The sequence below is a fragment of the Bombina bombina genome, chromosome 7 (assembly GCF_027579735.1).
Source record: "Bombina bombina isolate aBomBom1 chromosome 7, aBomBom1.pri, whole genome shotgun sequence".
Classification (NCBI taxonomy): domain Eukaryota; kingdom Metazoa; phylum Chordata; class Amphibia; order Anura; family Bombinatoridae; genus Bombina; species Bombina bombina.
Window position 1 is genome coordinate 593278289 of NC_069505.1, and position 23086 is coordinate 593301374.

General features: G+C 40.7%; 1 protein-coding gene across 2 annotated transcripts in view; it reads right to left on the minus strand.

The window, feature by feature from the left end:
• Positions 1-258: 258 nt before the first annotated feature.
• LOC128667160 (zinc finger MYM-type protein 1-like) overlaps positions 259-23086 on the minus strand; it is a 75234-nt gene continuing 52406 nt past the window's right edge. For both annotated transcript variants that reach the window (XM_053722090.1, XM_053722089.1), the window contains exon 11: positions 259-2441. In XM_053722090.1, the coding sequence (XP_053578065.1) occupies positions 328-2441 (2114 nt within the window). In that variant the 3' untranslated portion in view covers positions 259-327. The remainder of the gene's footprint in view (positions 2442-23086) is intronic.

The following is a 23086-nucleotide window of genomic DNA, read 5'->3' on the forward strand; positions in this document are numbered from 1 at the left end:
GTTGAAGGAGAAGCAATGCACTACTGGTTGCTAACTGAACACATGGGTGAGCCAATAACAATCAGTATATATATGCAGCCACCAATCAGCAGCTAGCACCAAGGTTCTTTGCTGCTCCTGAGCTTTCCTAGATACACCTTTCAGCAAAGGATAACAAGAGAAGGAAGCAAATTAAATAATAGAAGTAAATTGGAAAATCGTTTAACATTGTATGTTCTGTCTAAATCATGAATGTCTAATTATGACTTTACTGTCCCTTTAACTGTTTCACTGCTGGGCCGCAAACAGAACGCTGCCGCTTACTTATATTTTAGGCCAAAAGATGCATCATTTGTACACAAACTGTGACTGGTGCTTTGTTCGGCTAGCAAACAGCTCAATTGTTTTCTTATTAAAGTCTGGGACGTCTTTAAGCATTTGACTTTCAATGAACAGCATTGTGAGGGCACTTAGCCTCTTCTCTGCTTTTGTATGTTTGAGGAAGTTTTTGCATTTCTGCGCCGTAGAAAAGGATTTTCCTGGTTCTGGGGTTGGTGAGGGGGTGGTAACAATGATCCGAAGCAACTTAACAGTTTCAAAAAAGATTTCATGTAAATTCTTGTCCAGAAGTGTGGGGAGCAACTTGGACGGAGTTTCCAAAGAGTAGAGTTCTGTCCTCTCATATAAAACACAAAGCTCCGTCTTTAGCATGTCTTTCTGAAGCATTGGGTAAGCTTTCACTGCCTCGTCTACCTTGGATTTTGGAAATTCTCTCTCATGTTCTGAGAATAATTTCCCCTGCACTAATCCTACACATTCCACATGGCTCATAAATGCAAATCTTTCAGTTATATGTTGTTTTATGATTTCGCAAACGTTTAATGCGGTTTTATCTAAGGTGGGAAGAGTTGTGTGGCTTGGAAACCGTAACTGTGCAGGTAACTCGCAATGGATTCCAGTAGGGTTGTATCCAACTCTTGAAATCTTTGACGAAAAGTCTGACATTAATAGTGAGATTTCTTGTGACTTAATGTTGGCTTTCTGTAGAGCAAAGACAAGAGTGTCCACAAGTTGAATTACTCTTTTGAATAAAGACAAGAAATAGAGAAAGACTCCATTTTCTTCCAACATATGAAGTAATACGCCAGCCTCTCGAATACTTGCTGAATCAAAATCCCCTCCGCGTATCTTATTAAAACAATTAATGAGTGAAATTCTATGTTCAAAGACTGTTTTAACGGTAGAGATGTCAAAATTCCATCGTGTTCCAACTGGTATGGGCCGCCCACTGCTCACTACAGAATCAAAAACCTCAATCCTTTTTGAACAAAGTGAGAAGAACTCAGAGAAACCAGATAAATCGGCAAAGAACGACTTTACTTCCTTTATATGAGATAAAGCTTGTTGAACTATTATGCTTGGTTGATGCGTATAAACATGAGTATAATGTGCGTAAGGATATTTGTCCTTGATCTTTCTCGGAAGTCCATTTTTCATATAAATACCGTCATAACTTTGGGCGATAACCTTCTGTTTATCTTCACTGTTTGGGAAAATAACATCTAGCTCATGTAAAATATCAGCAATTGCTTTTGTAGGAGAGTTGGATAGTGATGTGAATCCATAAAAATGCTCAACCATTACCGCACTGTCATTGACGTACCTGTAAACGATCACATTTTGGAACTGATTAGACACATCTGTGGTGTCGCTAACATGAATGGCCACAAATTGCGTTTTCTTTAATTCTTCTCGAATATGATCCCTAGCAACCGTAAGCATGCAGTCAATAAGCTCATTTTTAATAGATTTCAGATGATATTTAAAAATATCATTGTGAAAAGCTATCTGCATATGCTTTTCCAGGGTCGAATCAATGGTAGCCGCTAGATTTACTAATCCTTCAAAAACTCCTGACGTTGTGGATCCGCCAACTTCATTATTCCCTTGAAGTGTTAAACCAAACTCACTGCAGAACCGTACGCACTCAACAATTTTTCCGAGGATGTATCGATTATGTTCCACTTCTTGGTTGTGTTTTCTGATATCAACAAGACGGCCTTCATTTGCGTTTTCCATGATGTTGGTTCCTCCCATCAGAGCTAATTTTAAACAGTTCTCAACGTGACTCTTGCATTCTTCGTGTTTCTTCATTCTAATGCTAAGGTGCTTAACGTCCTTCACACCATGTTTGGACCACACGCTTTCGCCTACAAACAGCAAACAGGGAAAGCAGAACAAGGCATTCTTGACCGAGCAGCCACATAACCAGTTTTTTTTCCCATACCAGACGTTCTTAAATCTTCGTACATATCTTTTGCCTCTATCATTAGACACCTGTTCAAGTTCAAGGTGAGGACGAGCTGGTCCCAGTTTCATAATACGGCGCCTATCAGCAGGACTTAGGCTCAGAAATGGCGTTTTGATAATTTTGTCTACAGAGTTCAGCTTGTCCTGTTCGTCTGCAAAATAAATAATAATAAAGTGATTAAAAACCTTCCAACAACAAAACTTTGTAAAGAAATAAATGAAAATACATTTGCATTAAAAAAGACATTTAAAACTGCGTGTTTTAAAATATTAAAAAAAGAAAAGCTTCCATGAAAAATCCAGCATTAGTCTTAAAGGGACATGAAACCCCAAAAGTTTCTTTCCTAATTCAGACATAGCATGTGATTTTAAACAACTTTCCAATTTATGCCTATTATCAATTTTGCTTCATTATCTTGGTATCCTTTATTGAAGGTGTAGCAATGCACAACTAGGAACTAGCTGAAAGCATTCTAGCTCCCAGCTCCTGAGTCTACCTAGGTATACTTTTTCAACAAAGGATACCAAGAGAACACAGCAAATTAGATAATAGAAGTAAACTGGAAAGTTGATTAAAATTGTATGCGGTATCTGAACCAGGAAAGAAAAAACATAATTTATGCTTACCTGATAAATTCCTTTCTTCTGTAGTGTGATCAGTCCACGGGTCATCATTATTTCTGGGATATTACTCCTCCCCAACAGGAAGTGCAAGAGGATTCACCCAGCAGAGTTGCATATAGCCCCTCCCCTCTACGTCACCCCCAGTCATTCGACCAAGGACAAACGAGAAAGGAGGAACCAAGGGTGTAGTGGTGACTGGAGTATAATTTAAAAATAAATACCTGCCTTAAAAACAGGGCGGGCCGTGGACTGATCACACTACAGAAGAAAGGAATTTATCAGGTAAGCATAAATTATGTTTTCTTCTGTTAAGTGTGATCAGTCCACGGGTCATCATTACTTCTGGGATACCAATACCAAAGCAAAAGTACACGGATGACGGGAGGGATAGGCAGGCTCTTTTATACAGAAGGAACCACTGCCTGAAGAACCTTTCTCCCAAAAATAGCCTCCGAGGAAGCAAATGTGTCAAATTTGTAAAATTTGTAAAAAGTATGAAGCGAAGACCAAGTTGCAGCCTTGCAAATCTGTTCAACAGAGGCCTCATTCTTGAAGGCCCAAGTGGAAGCCACAGCTCTAGTAGAATGGGCTGTAATTCTTTCAGGAGGCTGCTGTCCAGCAGTCTCATAAGCTAAACGTATTATACTACGAAGCCAAAAGGAAAGAGAGGTTGCCGAAGCCTTTTGACCTCTCCTCTGTCCAGAGTACACGACAAACAGAGAAGACGTTTGTCGAAATTCCTTAGTTGCCTGTAAGTAAAATTTTAGGGCACGAACTACATCCAGATTATGTAGTAATCGTTCCTTCTTTGAAGAAGGATTTGGGCACAAGGAAGGAACAACAATCTCTTGATTGATATTCCTGTTAGTGACTACCTTGGGTAAGAACCCAGGTTTAGTACGCAGAACTACCTTATCCGAATGAAAAATCAAATAAGGAGAATCACAGTGTAAGGCTGATAACTCAGAGACTCTTCGAGCCGAGGAAATAGCCATTAAAAATAGAACTTTCCAAGATAACAACTTTATATCAATGGAATGGAGGGGTTCAAACGGAACGCCCTGTAAAATGTTTAGAACAAGATTTAAACTCCATGGTGGAGCAACAGTTTTAAACACAGGCTTAATCCTCGCTAAAGCCTGACAAAAGGTCTGAACATCTGGCACTTCTGACAGACGTTTGTGTAACAGAATAGACAGGGCTGAGATCTGTCCCTTTAATGAGCTAGCAGATAAACCCTTTTCTAAACCTTCTTGTAGAAAAGACAATATTCTAGGAATCCTAACCTTACTCCAAGAGTAACCTTTGGATTCACACCAGTATAGGTATTTACGCCATATCTTATGGTAAATCTTTCTGGTAACAGGCTTCCTAGCCTGTATTAAGGTGTCAATAACTGACTCAGAAAACCCACGTTTTGACAAAATCAAACGTTCAATTTCCAAGCAGTCAGCTTCAGAGAAGTTAGATTTTGATGTTTGAACGGACCCTGGATCAGAAGGTCCTGTTTCAGAGGTAGAGACCAAGGTGGACAGGATGACATGTCCACCAGGTCTGCATACCAAGTCCTGCGTGGCCATGCAGGTGCTATCAGAATCACCGATGCTCTCTCCTGTTTGATTCTGGCAATCAATCGAGGAAGCATCGGGAAGGGTGGGAACACATAAGCCATCCTGAAGTCCCAAGGTGCTGTCAGTGCATCTATTAGGACTGCTTCCGGATCCCTGGATCTGGACCCGTAGCGAGGAAGCTTGGCGTTCTGTCGAGACGCCATGAGATCTATCTCTGGTTTGCCCCAACGTCGAAGTATTTGGGCAAAGATCTCCGGATGAAGTTCCCACTCCCCCGGATGAAAAGTCTGACGACTTAAGAAATCCGCCTCCCAGTTCTCCACTCCCGGGATGTAGATTGCTGACAGGTGGCAAGAGTGAGACTCTGCCCAGCGAATTATCTTTGATACTTCCAACATTGCTAGGGAGCTTCTTGTCCCTCCCTGATGGTTGATGTAAGCTACAGTCGTGATGTTGTCCGACTGAAACCTGATGAACTCCCGAGTTGTCAACTGGGGCCAAGCAAGGAGGGCATTGAGAACTGCTCTCAATTCCAGAATGTTTATTGGCAGGAGACTCTCCTCCTGACTCCATTGTCCCTGAGCCTTCAGAGAATTCCAGACGGCACCCCAACCTATAAGGCTGGCGTCTGTTGTTACAATTGTCCAGTCCGGTCTGCTGAAAGGTATCCCCCTGGACAGATGTGGCCGAGAAAGCCACCATAGAAGAGAATTTCTGGTCTCTTGATCCAGATTTAGAGAAGGGGACAAATCTGAGTAATCCCCATTCCACTGACTCAGCATGCACAATTGCAGTAAGCCGATTACCTCCATGCATTGAGCCACCGATGGGTGTTGAATGGAATGAAGGGTGCGGCAAGCACTTTGAAGTCTTGTTAACCTGTCTTCTGTCAGATAAATCTTCATTTCTACAGAATCTATAAGAGTCCCCAGGAAGGGAACTCTTGTGAGTGGAACGAGTGAACTTTTCTTTTTGTTCACCTTCCATCCATGTGATCTTAGAGATGCCAGTACTAACTCTGTATGAGACTTGGCAGTTTGAAAGCTTGAATCAGAATGTCGTCTAGGTAGGGAGCTACCGAAATTCCCCGCGGTCTTAGTACCGCTAGAAGAGCACCTAGAACCTTTGTGAAGATTCTTGGAGCTGTAGCCAATCCGAATGGAAGAGCTACAAACTGGTAATGCCTGTCTAGAAAGGCAAATCTTAGATACCGGTAATGATCTTTGTGAATCGGTATGTGAAGGTAAGCGTCTTTTAAATCCACTGTGGTCATGTACTGACCCTCTTGGATCATGGGTAAAATTGTCCGGATAGTCTCCATTTTGAATGATGGAACTCTTAGGAATTTGTTTAGGATCTTTAAATCCAGGATTGGTCTGAAAGTTCCTTCTTTTTTGGGAACCACAAACAGATTTGAGTAAAACCCTTTTCCCTGTTCCGACCGTGGAACTGGATGGATTACTCCCATTAACAATAGTTCTTGTATGCAGTGTAGAAACGCTTCTTTCTTTGTTTGGTCTGTTGACAACCTTGACAGATGAAATCTCTCTCTTGGAGGAGAGTGTTTGAAGTCCAGAAGGTATCCCTGAGATATTATCTCTAGCGCCCAGGGATCCTGGACATCTCTTGCCCAAGCCTGGGCGAAGAGTGAAAGTCTGCCCCCCACTAGATCCGATCCCGGATCGGGGGTCCTCAATTCATGCTGTTTTAGTGGCAGCTGCAGGCTTCCTGGCCTGCTTGCCCTTGTTCCAGGACTGGTTAGGTCTCCAGCCTTGTCTGTAGCGGGCACCAGATCCTTCTTGTTTTGGAGTAGTGGAAGTTGATGCTGCTCCTGCTTTGAAATTCCGAAAGGAACGAAAATTAGACTGTCTAGCCTTAGGTTTGGCTTTGTCTTGAGGTAGGGCGTGGCCCTTACCTCCTGTAATGTCAGCGATAATTTCTTTCAAACCAGGCCCAAATAGGGTCTGTCCCTTGAAAGGTATATTAAGTAATTTGGACTTAGACGTTACATCAGCTGACCAGGATTTTAGCCACAGTGCTCTGCGCGCTTGAATGGCGAATCCGGAATTCTTAGCCGTAAGTTTAATTAAATGTACTACGGCTTCCGAAATGAATGAATTAGATAGCTTAAGTACTCTAAGCCTGTCTGAAATGTCGTCCAGCGAAGCTGAACCAAGATTCTCTTCTAGAGACTCAATCCAGAATGCCGCTGCAGCCGTGATCGGTGCAATGCATGCAAGGGGTTGCAATATAAAACCTTGTTGAACAAACATTTTCTTAAGGTAACCCTCTAATTTTTTATCCATTGGATCTGAAAAGGCACAGCTATCCTCTACCGGGATAGTGGTACGTTTAGCTAAAGTAGAAACTGCTCCCTCCACCTTAGGGACCGTTTGCCACAAATCCCGTGTGGTGGCGTCTATTGGAAACATCTTTCTAAATATTGGAGGGGGTGAGAACGGCACACCGGGTCTATCCCACTCCTTAGCAATAATTTCAGTTAGTCTTTTAGGTATAGGAAAAACGTCAGTACTTGTTGGTACAGCAAAATATTTATCCAACCTACACAATTTCTCAGGTATTGCAACTGTGTTACAATCATTCAGAGCCGCTAACACCTCCCCTAGTAAAACACGGAGGTTTTCCAGCTTAAATTTAAAATTTGAAATATCTGAATCCAATCTGTTTGGATCAGAACCGTCAGCTGCAGAATGAAGCTCTCCGTCCTCATGTTCTGCAAGTTGTGACGCAGTATCTGACATGGCTCTAACATTATCAGCGCACTCTGTTCTCACCCCAGAGTGATCACGCTTGCCCCTTAGTTCTGGTAATTTAGCCAAAACCTCAGTCATAACAGTAGCCATATCTTGTAATGTTATTTGTAATGGCCGCCCAGATGTACTTGGCGTCGCCATATCGCGCACGTCCCGAGCGGGAGATGCAGGTACTGTCACGTGAGGCGAGTTAGTCGGCATAACTCTCCCCTCGTTGTTTGGTGAAATTTGTTCAATTTGTACAGATTGACTTTTATTAAATGTAGCATCAATGCAGTTAGTACATAAATTTCTATTGGCCTCCACCTTGGCTTTAGTACAAATAGTACAGGTCTCATCTTCTGAATCAGACATGTTTAACAAACTAGCAAATAAACTTGCAATTTGGAAATACTATACAAGTAAAATACAATGAAAAAAACATAATTTATGCTTACCTGATAAATTCCTTTCTTCTGTTGTGTGATCAGTCCACGGGTCATCATTACTTCTGGGATATAACTCCTCCCCAACAGGAAATGCAAGAGGATTCACCCAGCAGAGCTGCATATAGCTCCTCCCCTCTACGTCACTCCCAGTCATTCGACCAAGAATCAACGAGAAAGGAGAAACCAAGGGTGAAGTGGTGACTGGAGTATAATTTAAAAGATATTTACCTGCCTTAAAACAGGGCGGGCCGTGGACTGATCACACAACAGAAGAAAGGAATTTATAAGGTAAGCATAAATTATGTTTTCTTCTGTTATGTGTGATCAGTCCACGGGTCATCATTACTTCTGGGATACCAATACCAAAGCAAAAGTACACGGATGACGGGAGGGATAGGCAGGCTCATTATACAGAAGGAACCACTGCCTGAAGAACCTTTCTCCCAAAAATAGCCTCCGAAGAAGCAAAAGTGTCAAATTTGTAAAATTTGGAAAAAGTATGAAGCGAAGACCAAGTTGCAGCCTTGCAAATCTGTTCAACAGAGGCCTCATTCTTAAAGGCCCAAGTGGAAGCCACAGCTCTAGTAGAATGAGCTGTAATTCTTTCAGGAGGCTGCTGTCCAGCAGTCTCATAGGCTAAACGAATTATGCTACGAAGCCAGAAGGAGAGAGAGGTAGCCGAAGCCTTATGACCTCTCCTCTGACCAGAGTACACGACAAACAGGGAAGACGTTTGTCGAAAATCCTTAGTTGCCTGCAAGTAGAACTTGAGGGCACGAACTACATCCAGATTGTGTAGAAGACGTTCCTTCTTTGAAGAAGGATTTGGACACAAGGATGGAACAACAATCTCTTGATTGATATTCCTGTTAGTGACTACCTTAGGTAAGAACCCAGGTTTAGTACGCAGAACTACCTTGTCTGAGTGAAAAATCAGATAAGGAGAATCACAATGTAAGGCTGATAACTCAGAGACTCTTCGAGCCGAGGAAATAGCCATTAAAAACAGAACTTTCCAAGATAACAATTTTATATCAATGGAATGAAGGGGTTCAAACGGAACACCCTGTAAAACGTTAAGAACTAAGTTTAAACTCCATGGCGGAGCAACAGTTTTAAACACAGGCTTGATCCTAGCTAAAGCCTGACAAAAGGCCTGGACGTCTGGATTTTCTGACAGACGCCTGTGTAACAAGATGGACAGAGCTGAGATCTGTCCCTTTAATGAGCTAGCCGATAAACCCTTTTCTAAACCTTCTTGTAGAAAGGACAATATCCTAGGAATCCTAACCTTACTCCAGGAGTAACCTTTGGATTCGCACCAGTATAGGTATTTACGCCATATCTTATGGTAAATCCTTCTGGTAACAGGCTTCCTAGCCTGTATCAGGGTATCAATAACCGACTCAGAAAAACCACGTTTTGATAAAATCAAGCGTTCAATTTCCAAGCAGTCAGTTTCAGAGAAGTTAGATTTTGATGTTTGAATGGACCCTGTATCAGAAGGTCCTGTCTTAGAGGTAGAGACCAAGGCGGACAGGATGACATGTCCACTAGATCTGCATACCAAGTCCTGCGTGGCCATGCAGGCGCTATTAGAATCACTGATGCTCTCTCCTGTTTGATTTTGGCAATCAATCGAGGAAGCAGCGGGAAGGGTGGAAACACATAAGCCATCCCGAAGTTCCAAGGTGCTGTCAAGGCATCTATCAGAACCGCTCCCGGATCCCTGGATCTGGACCCGTAGCGAGGAAGTTTGGCGTTCTGGCGAGACGCCATGAGATCTATCTCTGGTTTGCCCCAACGTCGAAGTATTTGGGCAAAGACCTCCGGATGAAGTTCCCACTCCCCCGGATGAAAAGTCTGGCGACTCAAGAAATCCGCCTCCCAGTTCTCCACTCCCGGGATGTGGATTGCTGACAGGTGGCAAGAGTGAGACTCTGCCCAGCGAATTATCTTTGATACTTCCATCATTGCTAGGGAGCTTCTTGTCCCTCCTTGATGGTTGATGTAAGCTACAGTCGTGATGTTGTCCGACTGAAACCTGATGAACCCCCGAGTTTTTAACTGGGGCCAAGCCAGAAGGGCATGGAGAACTGCTCTTAATTCCAGAATGTTTATTGGCAGGAGACTTTCCTCCTGATTCCATTGTCCCTGAGCCTTCAGAGAATTCCAGACAGCGCCCCAACCTAGTAGGCTGGCGTCTGTTGTTACAATTGTCCAGTCCGGCCTGCTGAATGGCATCCCCCTGGACAGATGTGGCCGAGAAAGCCACCATAGAAGAGAGTTTCTGGTCTCTTGATCCAGATTCAGAGTAGGGGACAAGTCTGAGTAATCCCCATTCCACTGACTCAGCATGCACAATTGCAGCGGTCTGAGATGTAGACGTGCAAAGGGTACTATGTCCATTGCTGCTACCATTAAGCCGATCACCTCCATGCATTGAGCTACTGACGGGAGTTGAATGGAATGAAGGACACGGCATGCATTTAGAAGCTTTGTTAATCTGTCTTCTGTCAGATAAATCTTCATTTCTACAGAATCTATAAGAGTCCCCAAGAATGGAACTCTTGTGAGAGGAAAAAGAGAACTCTTCTTTTCGTTCACTTTCCATCCATGCGACCTTAGAAATGCCAGAACTAACTCTGTATGAGACTTGGCAGTTTGAAAGCTTGAAGCTTGTATCAGAATGTCGTCTAGGTACGGAGCTACCGAAATTCCTCGCGGTCTTAGTACCGCCAGAAGGGCACCCAGAACCTTTGTGAAGATTCTTGGAGCCGTAGCCAATCCGAATGGAAGAGCTACAAACTGGTAATGCCTGTCTAAGAAGGCAAACCTTAGATACCGGTAATGATCTTTGTGAATCGGTATGTGAAGGTAAGCATCCTTTAAATCCACTGTGGTCATGTACTGACCCTTTTGGATCATGGGTAAGATTGTCCGAATAGTTTCCATTTTGAACGATGGAACTCTTAGGAATTTGTTTAGGATCTTTAAATCCAAGATTGGCCTGAAAGTTCCCTCTTTTTTGGGAACCACAAACAGGTTTGAGTAAAACCCTTGTCCTTGTTCCGACCGCGGAACCGGATGGATCACTCCCATTAATAACAGATCTTGTACACAGCGTAGAAACGCTTCTTTCTTTATCTGGTTTGTTGACAACCTTGACAGATGAAATCTCCCTCTTGGGGGAGAGAATTTGAAGTCTAGAAGGTATCCCTGAGATATGATCTCTAGCGCCCAGGGATCCTGAACATCTCTTGCCCAAGCCTGGGCGAAGAGAGAGAGTCTGCCCCCCACTAGATCCGGTCCCGGATCGGGGGCCCTCGGTTCATGCTGTCTTTGGGGCAGCAGCAGGTTTCCTGGCCTGCTTGCCCTTGTTCCAGGACTGGTTAGGTTTCCAGCCTTGTCTGTAACGAGCAACAGCTCCTTCCTGTTTTGGTGCAGTGGAAGTTGATGCTGCTCCTGCTTTGAAATTCCGAAAGGGACGAAAATTAGACTGTCTAGCCTTAGCTTTGGCTTTGTCTTGAGGCAGGGCGTGGCCCTTACCTCCTGTAATGTCAGCGATAATTTCTTTCAAACCGGGCCCAAATAAAGTTTGCCCCTTGAAAGGTATATTAAGTAATTTGGACTTAGAAGTTACATCAGCTGACCAGGATTTTAGCCACAGCGCCCTACGTGCCTGAATGGCGAATCCTGAGTTCTTAGCCGTAAGTTTGGTTAAATGTACTACGGCCTCCGAAATGAATGAATTAGCTAGTTTAAGGACTCTAAGCCTGTCTGTAATGTCGTCCAGCGTAGCTGAACTAAGGTTCTCTTCCAGAGACTCAATCCAAAATGCTGCCGCAGCCGTAATCGGCGCGATGCATGCAAGGGGTTGCAATATAAAACCTTGTTGAACAAACATTTTCTTAAGGTAACCCTCTAATTTTTTATCCATTGGATCTGAAAAAGCACAGCTATCCTCCACCGGGATAGTGGTACGCTTAGCTAAAGTAGAAACTGCTCCCTCCACCTTAGGGACCGTTTGCCATAAGTCCCGTGTGGTGGCGTCTATTGGAAACATCTTTCTAAATATTGGAGGGGGTGAGAACGGCACACCGGGTCTATCCCACTCCTTAGTAACAATTTCAGTTAGTCTCTTAGGTATAGGAAAAACGTCAGTACTCGCCGGTACCGCAAAGTATTTATCCAACCTACACAATTTTTCTGGTATTGCAACAGTGTTACAATCATTAAGAGCCGCTAAAACCTCCCCTAGTAATACACGGAGGTTCTCCAATTTAAATTTAAAATTTGAAATATCTGAATCCAATCTGTTTGGATCAGAACCATCACCCACAGAATGAAGCTCTCCGTCCTCATGTTCTGCAAGCTGTGACGCAGTATCAGACATGGCCCTAGTATTATCAGCGCACTCTGTTCTCACCCCAGAGTGATCACGCTTGCCCCTTAGTTCTGGTAATTTAGCCAAAACTTCAGTCATAACAGTAGCCATATCTTGTAATGTTATCTGTAATGGCCGCCCAGATGTACTAGGCGCCATAATATCACGCACCTCCCGGGCGGGAGATGCAGGTACTGACACGTGAGGCGAGTTAGTCGGCATAACTCTCCCCTCGCTGTTTGGTGAAATTTGTTCAATTTGTACAGATTGGCTTTTATTTAAAGTAGCATCAATACAGTTAGTACATAAATTTCTATTGGGCTCCACCTTGGCATTGGAACAAATGACACAGATATCTTCCTCTGAATCAGACATGTTTAACACACTAGCAATAAACTTGCAACTTGGTTACAATCTTATTTAACAAAAACGTACTGTGCCTCAAAGAAGCACTAAACGATTAAATGACAGTTGAAATAATGAACTGAAAGACAGTTATAGCATCAATCCTTAAAAACAACACAACTTTTAGCAAAGGTTTGTTCCCATTAGTAAAGTAACAATAATTAAATTTGAAACATAAAAATTACAGAGCAACGTTTTTTAATCACAGTCAATATATAAGTCTCACAGCTCTGCTGAGAGAATCTACCTCCCTCCAAAGAAGTTTGAAGACCCCTGAGTTCTTTTAGAGATGAACCGGATCATGCAGGAAATACAAGAGTAACTGACTGGAATTTTTTGATGCGTAGCAAAGAGCGCCAAAAACGGCCCCTCCCCCTCACACACAGCAGTGAGAGAGAAACGAAACTGTCACAATTAAAACAAGCAACTGCCAAGTGGAAAAATAATGCCCAAATATTTATTCACTCAGTACCTCAGAAAATGCAAACGATTCTACATTCCAGCAAAAACGTTTAACATAATAAATACCTATTAAAAGGTTTAATGTACTTTTAACAGAGTAATTCCGGTGAAATACCATCCCCAGAATACTGAAGTGTAGAGTATACATACATGTCATTATAACGGTATGGCAGGATTTTCTCATCAATTCCATTCAGAAAATAAAAACTGCTACATACCTCAATGCAGATTCATCTGCCCGCTGTCCCCTGATCTGAAGCTTTTACCTCCCTCAGATGGCCGAGAAACAGCAATATGATCTTAACTACTCCGGTTAAAATCATAGTAAAAACTCTGGTAGATTCTTCTTCAAACTCTGCCAGAGAGGCAATAACACGCTCCGGTGCTATTGTAAAATAACAAACTTTTGATTGAAGTTATAAAAACTAAGTATAATCACCATAGTCCTCTCACACATCCTATCTAGTTGTTGGGTGCAAGAGAATGACTGGGAGTGACGTAGAGGGGAGGAGCTATATGCAGCTCTGCTGGGTGAATCCTCTTGCATTTCCTGTTGGGGAGGAGTTATATCCCAGAAGTAATGATGACCCGTGGACTGATCACACATAACAGAAGAAAAAAAAAAACGAACTGTGCTTGAAAAGCACTTAATATATATAACAGATGAAATCAATCAGCTTTGAAAAACAAAATGCAACTTAGTAAAGGTTTGTACCCAGTAGCAAGAAAAAACTAACCCTGAGGCATAAAAAAGTTAAAGAATAACGTTTTTTATCACAGTCAACTACAATCTTACAGCTCTGTTAGATTACTTCCCTCAAATTGGCTTTGAAGATCCCTGGGTTCTGTAGAAATAAACCGGAACATGCAGGAAAAATAATGAGCTTTGACTGAAATTTTTGATGCGTAGCAAAGGCGCCAAAAAAGTCCCACCCCCTCACACATAACAGTGAGAGAGATTAAACAACTGTCATAATTAGATCCAGCAACTGCCAAGTGGAAAAATAGTGCCCAAACACTTTATTCACCCAGTACCTCAGAAAATGAAAACGATTTTACATTCCAGCAAAAAACGTTTAACATAATTAAGAGTTATTAAAAAGCCTATTGTATATCTATTAGGCTAAAGTCTTACATACACAGTGTAATTCCAGAAAAGTACCATTCTCCGGAATACTAAAATGTAAATTATACATACATGATATAATGTCGGTATGGCAGGATTTTCTCAGCAATTCCATTGTTAGAAAATAAAAACTGCTACATACCTCTTTGCAGAATAAACTGCCCGCTGTCCCCTGATCTGAAGTTTACCTCTCCTCAGATGGCCGAGAAACAGCAATATGATCTTAACAACTCCGGCTAAAATCATAGTAAGAAACTCTGGTAGATTCTTCTTCAAACTCTACCAGAGAAGGAATAACACGCTCCGGTGCTATTAAAAAATAACAAACTTTTGATTGAAGAAATAAAACTAAATAAAATCACCATAGTCCTCTCACACATCCTATCTAGTCGTTGGGTGCAAGAGAATGACTGGAGGTGACGTAGAGGGGAGGGGCTATATGCAACTCTGCTGGGTGAATCCTCTTGCACTTCCTGTTGGGGAGGAGTAATATCCCAGAAGTAATGATGACCCGTGGACTGATCACACTTAACAGAAGAAATTTGGGGTTTCATGTCCCTTTAAGACACCACTCACTGCCTCTGGAGCTTCCACTGCCCTACAAATGCACGTGCCTGTGAATTACTGTAGTATCAGCGTGTGATTGGTCACGTGCATTTTTGTAAATTAAATTCTCAGCGTGACTTTTTATTCTTTTTTAGAAGTCTTTGGAGTCCGAATGGAGCTTGATACCCCTTGTTTCGGCTCGCCAGAAACAGAAGTTATGAAGCAACGTTCTAAAGACCCCTGCTCCATAACTTGTCCGCCTGCTCTGAGGCTGCGGACATAAATCAACCCGATCGAATATAATCGGGTTGATTGACACCCCCTGCTAGCGATTGGCCGCGAATCTGCAGGGGGCGGCATAGCACCAGCAGTTCTTGTGAATGATAAATGCCGACAGCGTATGTTATCGGCATTTATCGATGTGCAGCGGACATGATACACTATATCGGATCATGTCCGCTCGCACCATAGTAAATAGGCCCCTCTATGTTCAATTAAATTCATTTTTGTTTTGTTTAGGAATTGCTTATGATACATAAATCATTTTAGTTTTGTTTAGGAATTGCTTATGATATATAAATCATTTTTGTTTTGTTTAGGAATTGCTTATGATACATAAATCATTTTTGTTTTGTTTAGCAATTGCTTATGATACATAAATCATTTTTGTTTTGTTTAGGAATTGCTTATGATATATAAATCATTTTTGTTTTGTTTAGGAATTGCTTATGATACATAAATCATTTTTGTTTTGTTTAGGAATTGCTTATGATACATAAATCATTTTTGTTTTGTTTAGGAATTGCTTATGATACATAAATCATTTTTGTTTTGTTTAGGAATTGCTTATGATACATAAATCATTTTTGTTTTGTTTAGGAATTGCTTATGATACATAAATCATTTTTGTTTTGTTTAGGAATTGCTTATGATACATAAATCATTTTTGTTTTGTTTAGGAATTGCTTATGATACATAAATCATTTTTGTTTTGTTTAGGAATTGCTTATGATACATAAATCATTTTTGTTTTGTTTAGGAATTGCTTATGATACATAAATCATTTTTGTTTTGTTTAGGAATTGCTTATGATACATAAATCATTTTTGTTTTGTTTAGGAATTGCTTATGATACATAAATCATTTTTGTTTTGTTTAGGAATTGCTTATGATACATAAATCATTTTTGTTTTGTTTAGGAATTGCTTATGATACATAAATAATTTTTGTTTTGTTTAGGAATTGCTTATGATACATAAATCATTTTTGAAAGAGACCTTGACATGGTCCCCGGCCTCATCACCATTTGGCTTTTAAATCTAGTTGTGTCTGCAAGTGAGTGTCAGATTTGTCTATGTGTTGTGTATGTGAAACCCATTTTTTTTTCCTTTCATGATTCAGATAGAGCAGCAATTTTAAGCAACTTTCTAATTTACTCCTATTATCAATGTGTATTCGTTCTCTTGGTATCTTTTATTTGAAAAGCAGGAATGTAAGCTTAGGATCAGGCCCATTTTTGGTTCAGAACATGGGTAGCGCTTGCTGATTGGGGGCTAAATGTAGTGCTATTCCAGGGTCTGAACCAAAAATGAAACGCGCTGAGCAAATAAAAGATTTTTTATTTTTATATAAGAATAAGCTGCATACGAGTCTTTTAATAAAGAGATCGAATATTCAACTCTATCCCTATCTACATTTGTTATTTATGATGTTCGAATGCTCTACGCCATTGTGAAATCTCCTTACAGCTTTTGTGGACACCAAACGAGACATCTGGGGAGATTGCAGAATACTGCACTCCGGTGAACCTTTTTGGGCCCTCTGTGAACTGGAAAACTACATGACAGGAAAAAGTGCTGCCATATAGTGCTCTTGTAAATGTATAACATTAGTACTACATGACAGGAAATAGTGCTGCCATCTAGTGCTCTTGTAAATGTATAACATTAGTACTACATGACAGGAAATAGTGCTGCCCTCTAGTGCTCTTGCTAATGTATAACATTAGTACTACATGACAGGAAATAGTGCTGCCATCTAGTGATCTTGTAAATGTATAACATTAGCACTACATGACAGGAAATAGTGCTGCCCTCTAGTGCTCTTGTAAATGTATAACATTAGCACTACATGACAGGAAATAGTGCTTCCATCTAGTGCTCTTGCTAATGTATAACATTAGTACTACATGACAGGAAATAGTGCTGCCCTCTAATGCTCTTGCTAATGTATAACATTAGTACTACATGACAGGAAATAGTGCTGCCCTCTAGTGCTCCTGCTAATGTATAACATTAGTACTACATGACAGGAAAAAGTGCTGCCCTCTTGTGCTCTTGGTAATGTATAACATTATTACTACATGACAGGAAATAGTGCTGCCCTCTAGTGCTCTTGCTAATGTATAACATTAGTACTACATGACAGGAAATAGTGCTGCCCTCTAGTGCTCTTGCTAATGTATAACATTAGCACTACATGACAGGAAATAGTGCTGCCCTCTAGTGCTCTAGCTAATGTATAACATTAGCACTACATGACAGGAAATAGTGCTGCCATCTAGTGCTCTTGCTAATGTATAACATTAGTGCTACATGACAGGAAATAGTGCTGCCATCTAGTGCTCTTGCTAATGTATAACATTAGTACTACATGACAGGAAATAGTGCTGCCATCTAGTGCTCTTGCTAATGTATAACATTAGTGCTACATGACAGGAAATAGTGCTGCCATCTAGTGCTCTTGCTAATGTAAAACATTAGTACTACATGACAGGAAATAGTGCTGCCCTCTAGTGCTCTTGCTAATGTATAACATTAGTACTACATGACAGGAAATAGTGCTGCCCTCTAGTGCTCCTGCTAATGTATAACATTAGCACTACATGACAGGAAATAGTGCTATTATCTAGTGCTCTTGTTAATGTATAACATTAGTACTACATGACAGGAAATAGTGCTGCCCTCTAGTGCTCTTGCTAATGTATAACATTAGCACTACATGACAGGAAATAGTGCTGTTATCTAGTGCTCTTGTTAATGTATAACATTAGTACTACATGACAGGAAATAGTGCTGCTTTCTAGTGCTCTTGCTAATGTATAACATTAGTACTACATGACAGGAAATAGTGCTGCCCTCTAGTGCTCTTGTTAATGTATAACATTAGCGCTACATGACAGGAAATAGTGCTGCCCTCTAGTGCTCTTGCTACTGTATAACATTAGTACTACATGACAGGAAATAGTGCTGACATCTAGTGCTCTTGCTAATGTATAACATTAATACTACATGACAGGAAATAGTGCTGCCCTCTAGTGCTCTTGCTAATGTATAACATTAATACTACATGACAGGAAATAGTGCTGCCCTCTAGTGCTCTTGCTAATGTATAACATTAGTACTACATGACAGGAAATAGTGCTGCCATCTAGTGCTCTTGCTAATGTATAACATTAATACTACATGACAGGAAATAGTGCTCCATCTAGTGCTCTTGCTAATGCATAACATTAGTACTACATGACAGGAAATAGTGCTGCCATCTAGTGCTCTTGCTAATGTATAACATTAGTACTACATGACAGGAAATAGTGCTGCCATCTAGTGCTCTTGCTAATGTATAACACTAGTACTACATGACAGGAAATAGTGCTGCCATCTAGTGCTCTTGCTAATGTATAACATTAGTACTACATGACAGGAAATAGTGCTGCCATCTAGTGCTCTTGCTAATGTATAACATTAGTACTACATGATAGGAAATAGTGCTGCCCTCTAATGCTCTTGCTACTGTATAACATTAGTACTACATGACAGGAAATAGTGCTGCCCTCTAGTGCTCCTGCTACTGTATAACATTAGTACTGCATGACAGGAAATAGTGCTGCCCTCTAGTGCTCTTGCTAATGTATAACATTAGTACTGCATGACAGGAAATAGTGCTGCCCTCTACTGCTCTTGCTAATGTATAACATTAGTACTGCATTACAGGAAATAGTGCTGCCCTCTAGTGCTCTTGCTAATGTATAACATTAGTACTATATGACAGGAAATAGTGCTGCCCTCTAGTGATCTTGTTAATATATAACATTAGTACTACATGACAGGAAATAGTGCTGCCATCTAGTGCTCTTGCTAATGTATAACATTAGCACTACATGTCAGGAAATAGTGCTGCCATCTAGTGCTCTTGCTAATGTATAACAGCACTACATGACAGGAAATAGTGCTGCCCTCTAGTGCTCTTGCTAATGTATAACATTAGTACTACATGACAGGAAATAGTGCTGCCCTCTAGTGCTCTTGCTAATGTATAACATTAGTACTACATGACAGGAAATAGTGCTGCCATCTAGTGCTCTTGCTAATGTATAACATTAGTACTACATGACAGGAAATAGTGCTGCCATCTAGTACTCTTGCTAATGTATAACATTAGTACTACATGACAGGAAATAGTGCTGCCATCTAGTGCTCTTGCTAATGTATAACATTAGTACTACATGATAGGAAATAGTGCTGCCATCTAGTGCTCTTGTAAATGTATAACATTAGTACTACATGGCAGGAAATAGTGCTGCCCTCTAGTGCTCTTGCTAATGTATAACATTAGCACTACATGACAGGAAATAGTGCTGCCATCTAATGCTCTTGCTAATGTATAACATTAGTACTACATGACAGGAAATAGTGCTGTCATCTAATGCTCTTGCTAATGTATAACATTAGCACTACATGACAGGAAATAGTGCTGCCCTCTAGTGCTCTTGCTAATGTATAACATTAGCACTACATGACAGGAAATAGTGCTGCCCTCTAGTGCTCTTGCTAAAGTATAACATTAGTACTGCATGACAGGAAATAGTGCTGCCCTCTAGTGCTCTTGCTAATGTATAACATTAGTACTGCATGACAGGAAATAGTGCTGCCCTCTAGTGCTCTTGCTAATGTATAACATTAGTACTGCATGACAGGAAATAGTGCTGCCCTCTAGTGCTCTTGCTAATGTATAACATTAGTACTGCATGACAGGAAATAGTGCTGCCCTCTAGTGCTCTTGCTAATGTATAACATTAGTACTATATGACAGGAAATAGTGCTGCCCTCTAGTGCTCTTGTTAATATATAACATTAGTACTACATGACAGGAAATAGTGCTGCCATCTAGTGCTCTTGCTAATGTATAACATTAGCGCTACATGACAGTAAATAGTGCTGCCATCTAGTGCTCTTGCTAATGTATAACATTAGTACTACATGACAGGAAATAGTGCTGCCCTCTAGTGCTCTTGCTACTGTATAACATTAGTACTACATGACAGGAAGTAGTGCTGACATCTAGTGTTCTTGCTAATGTATAACATTAATACTACATGACAGGAAATAGTGCTGCCCTCTAGTGCTCTTGCTAATGTATAACATTAGTACTACATGACAGGAAATAGTGCTCCATCTAGTGCTCTTGCTAATGTATAACATTAGTACTACATGACAGGAAATAGTGCTGCCCTCTAGTGCTCTTGCTAATGTATAACATTAGCACTACATGACAGGAAATAGTGCTGCCATCTAATGCTCTTGCTAATGTATAACATTAGTACTACATGACAGGAAATAGTGCTGCCATCTAGTGCTCTTGCTAATGTATAATATTAGTACTACATGACAGGAAATAGTGCTGCCATCTAGTGCTCTTGCTAATGTATAACATTAGTACTACATGACAGGAAATAGTGCTGCCATCTAGTGCTCTTGCTAATGTATAACATTAGTACTACATGATAGGAAATAGTGCTGCCATATAGTGCTCTTGTAAATGTATAACATTAGTACTACATGACAGGAAATAGTGCTGCCCTCTAGTGCTCTTGATAATGTATAATATTAGTACTACATGACAGGAAATAGTGCTGCCCTCTAGTGCTCTTGCTAATGTATAACATGGTTACTATATGACAGGAAATAGTGCTGTCATCTAGTGCTCTTGTAAATGTATAACATTAGTACTACATGACAGGAAATAGTGCTGCCATCTAGTGCTCTTGCTAATGTATAATATTAGTACTACATGACAGGAAATAGTGCTGCCCTCTAGTGCTCTTGCTAATGTATAACATTAGCACTACATGACAGGAAATAGTGCTGCCATCTAGTGTTCTTGCTAATGTATAACATGGTTACTATATGACAGGAAATAGTGCTGTCATCTAATGCTCTTGCTAATGTATAACATTAGCACTACATGACAGGAAATAGTGCTGCCCTCTAGTGCTCTTGCTAATGTATAACATTAGCACTACATGACAGGAAATAGTGCTGCCATCTAGTGCTCTTGCTAATGTATAACATTAGTACTACATGACAGGAACTAGTGCTGCCATCTAGTGCTCTTGCTAATGTATAACATTAGTACTACATGACAGGAAATAGTGGTGTCATCTAGTGCTCTTGCTAATGTATAACATTAGTACTACATGACAGGAAATAGTGCTGCCATCTAGTGCTCTTGCTAATGTATAACATTAGTACTACATGACAGGAAATAGTGCTGCCATCTAGTGCTCTTGCTAATGTATAACATTAGTACTACATGATAGGAAATAGTGCTGCCCTCTAATGCTCTTGCTACTGTATAACATTAGTACTACATGACAGGAAATAGTGCTGCCCTCTAGTGCTCCTGCTACTGTATAACATTAGTACTGCATGACAGGAAATAGTGCTGCCCTCTAGTGCTCTTGCTAATGTATAACATTAGTACTGCATGACAGGAAATAGTGCTGCCCTCTAGTGCTCTTGCTAATGTATAACATTAGTACTGCATGACAGGAAATAGTGCTGCCCTCTAGTGCTCTTGCTAATGTATAACATTAGTACTATATGACAGGAAATAGTGCTGCCCTCTAGTGATCTTGTTAATATATAACATTAGTACTACATGACAGGAAATAGTGCTGCCATCTAGTGCTCTTGCTAATGTATAACATTAGCACTACATGTCAGGAAATAGTGCTGCCATCTAGTGCTCTTGCTAATGTATAACATTAGCGCTACATGACAGTAAATAGTGCTGCCATCTAGTGCTCTTGCTAATGTATAACATTAGCACTACATGACAGGAAATAGTGCTGCCCTCTAGTGCTCTTGCTAATGTATAACATTAGTACTACATGACAGGAAATAGTGCTGCCCTCTAGTGCTCTTGCTAATGTATAACATTAGTACTACATGACAGGAAATAGTGCTGCCATCTAGTGCTCTTGCTAATGTATAACATTAGTACTACATGACAGGAAATAGTGCTGCCATCTAGTACTCTTGCTAATGTATAACATTAGTACTACATGACATGAAATAGTGCTGCCATCTAGTGCTCTTGCTAATGTATAACATTAGTACTACATGATAGGAAATAGTGCTGCCATATAGTGCTCTTGTAAATGTATAACATTAGTACTACATGGCAGGAAATAGTGCTGCCCTCTAGTGCTCTTGCTAATGTATAACATTAGCACTACATGACAGGAAATAGTGCTGCCATCTAATGCTCTTGCTAATGTATAACATTAGTACTACATGACAGGAAATAGTGCTGTCATCTAATGCTCTTGCTAATGTATAACATTAGCACTACATGACAGGAAATAGTGCTGCCCTCTAGTGCTCTTGCTAATGTATAACATTAGTACTGCATGACAGGAAATAGTGCTGCCCTCTAGTGCTCTTGCTAATGTATAACATTAGTACTGCATGACAGGAAATAGTGCTGCCCTCTAGTGCTCTTGCTAATGTATAACATTAGTACTGCATGACAGGAAATAGTGCTGCCCTCTAGTGCTCTTGCTAATGTATAACATTAGTACTGCATGACAGGAAATAGTGCTGCCCTCTAGTGCTCTTGCTAATGTATAACATTAGTACTATATGACAGGAAATAGTGCTGCCCTCTAGTGCTCTTGTTAATATATAACATTAGTACTACATGACAGGAAATAGTGCTGCCATCTAGTGCTCTTGCTAATGTATAACATTAGCGCTACATGACAGTAAATAGTGCTGCCATCTAGTGCTCTTGCTAATGTATAACATTAGCACTACATGACAGGAAATAGTGCTGCCCTCTAGTGCTCTTGCTACTGTATAACATTAGTACTACATGACAGGAAGTAGTGCTGACATCTAGTGTTCTTGCTAATGTATAACATTAATACTACATGACAGGAAATAGTGCTGCCCTCTAGTGCTCTTGCTAATGTATAACATTAGTACTACATGACAGGAAATAGTGCTCCATCTAGTGCTCTTGCTAATGTATAACATTAGTACTACATGACAGGAAATAGTGCTGCCATCTAGTGCTCTTGCTAATGTATAACATTAGTACTACATGACAAGAAATAGTGCTGCCATCTAGTGCTCTTGCTAATGTATAACATTAGTACTACATGACAGGAAATAGTGCTGCCATCTAGT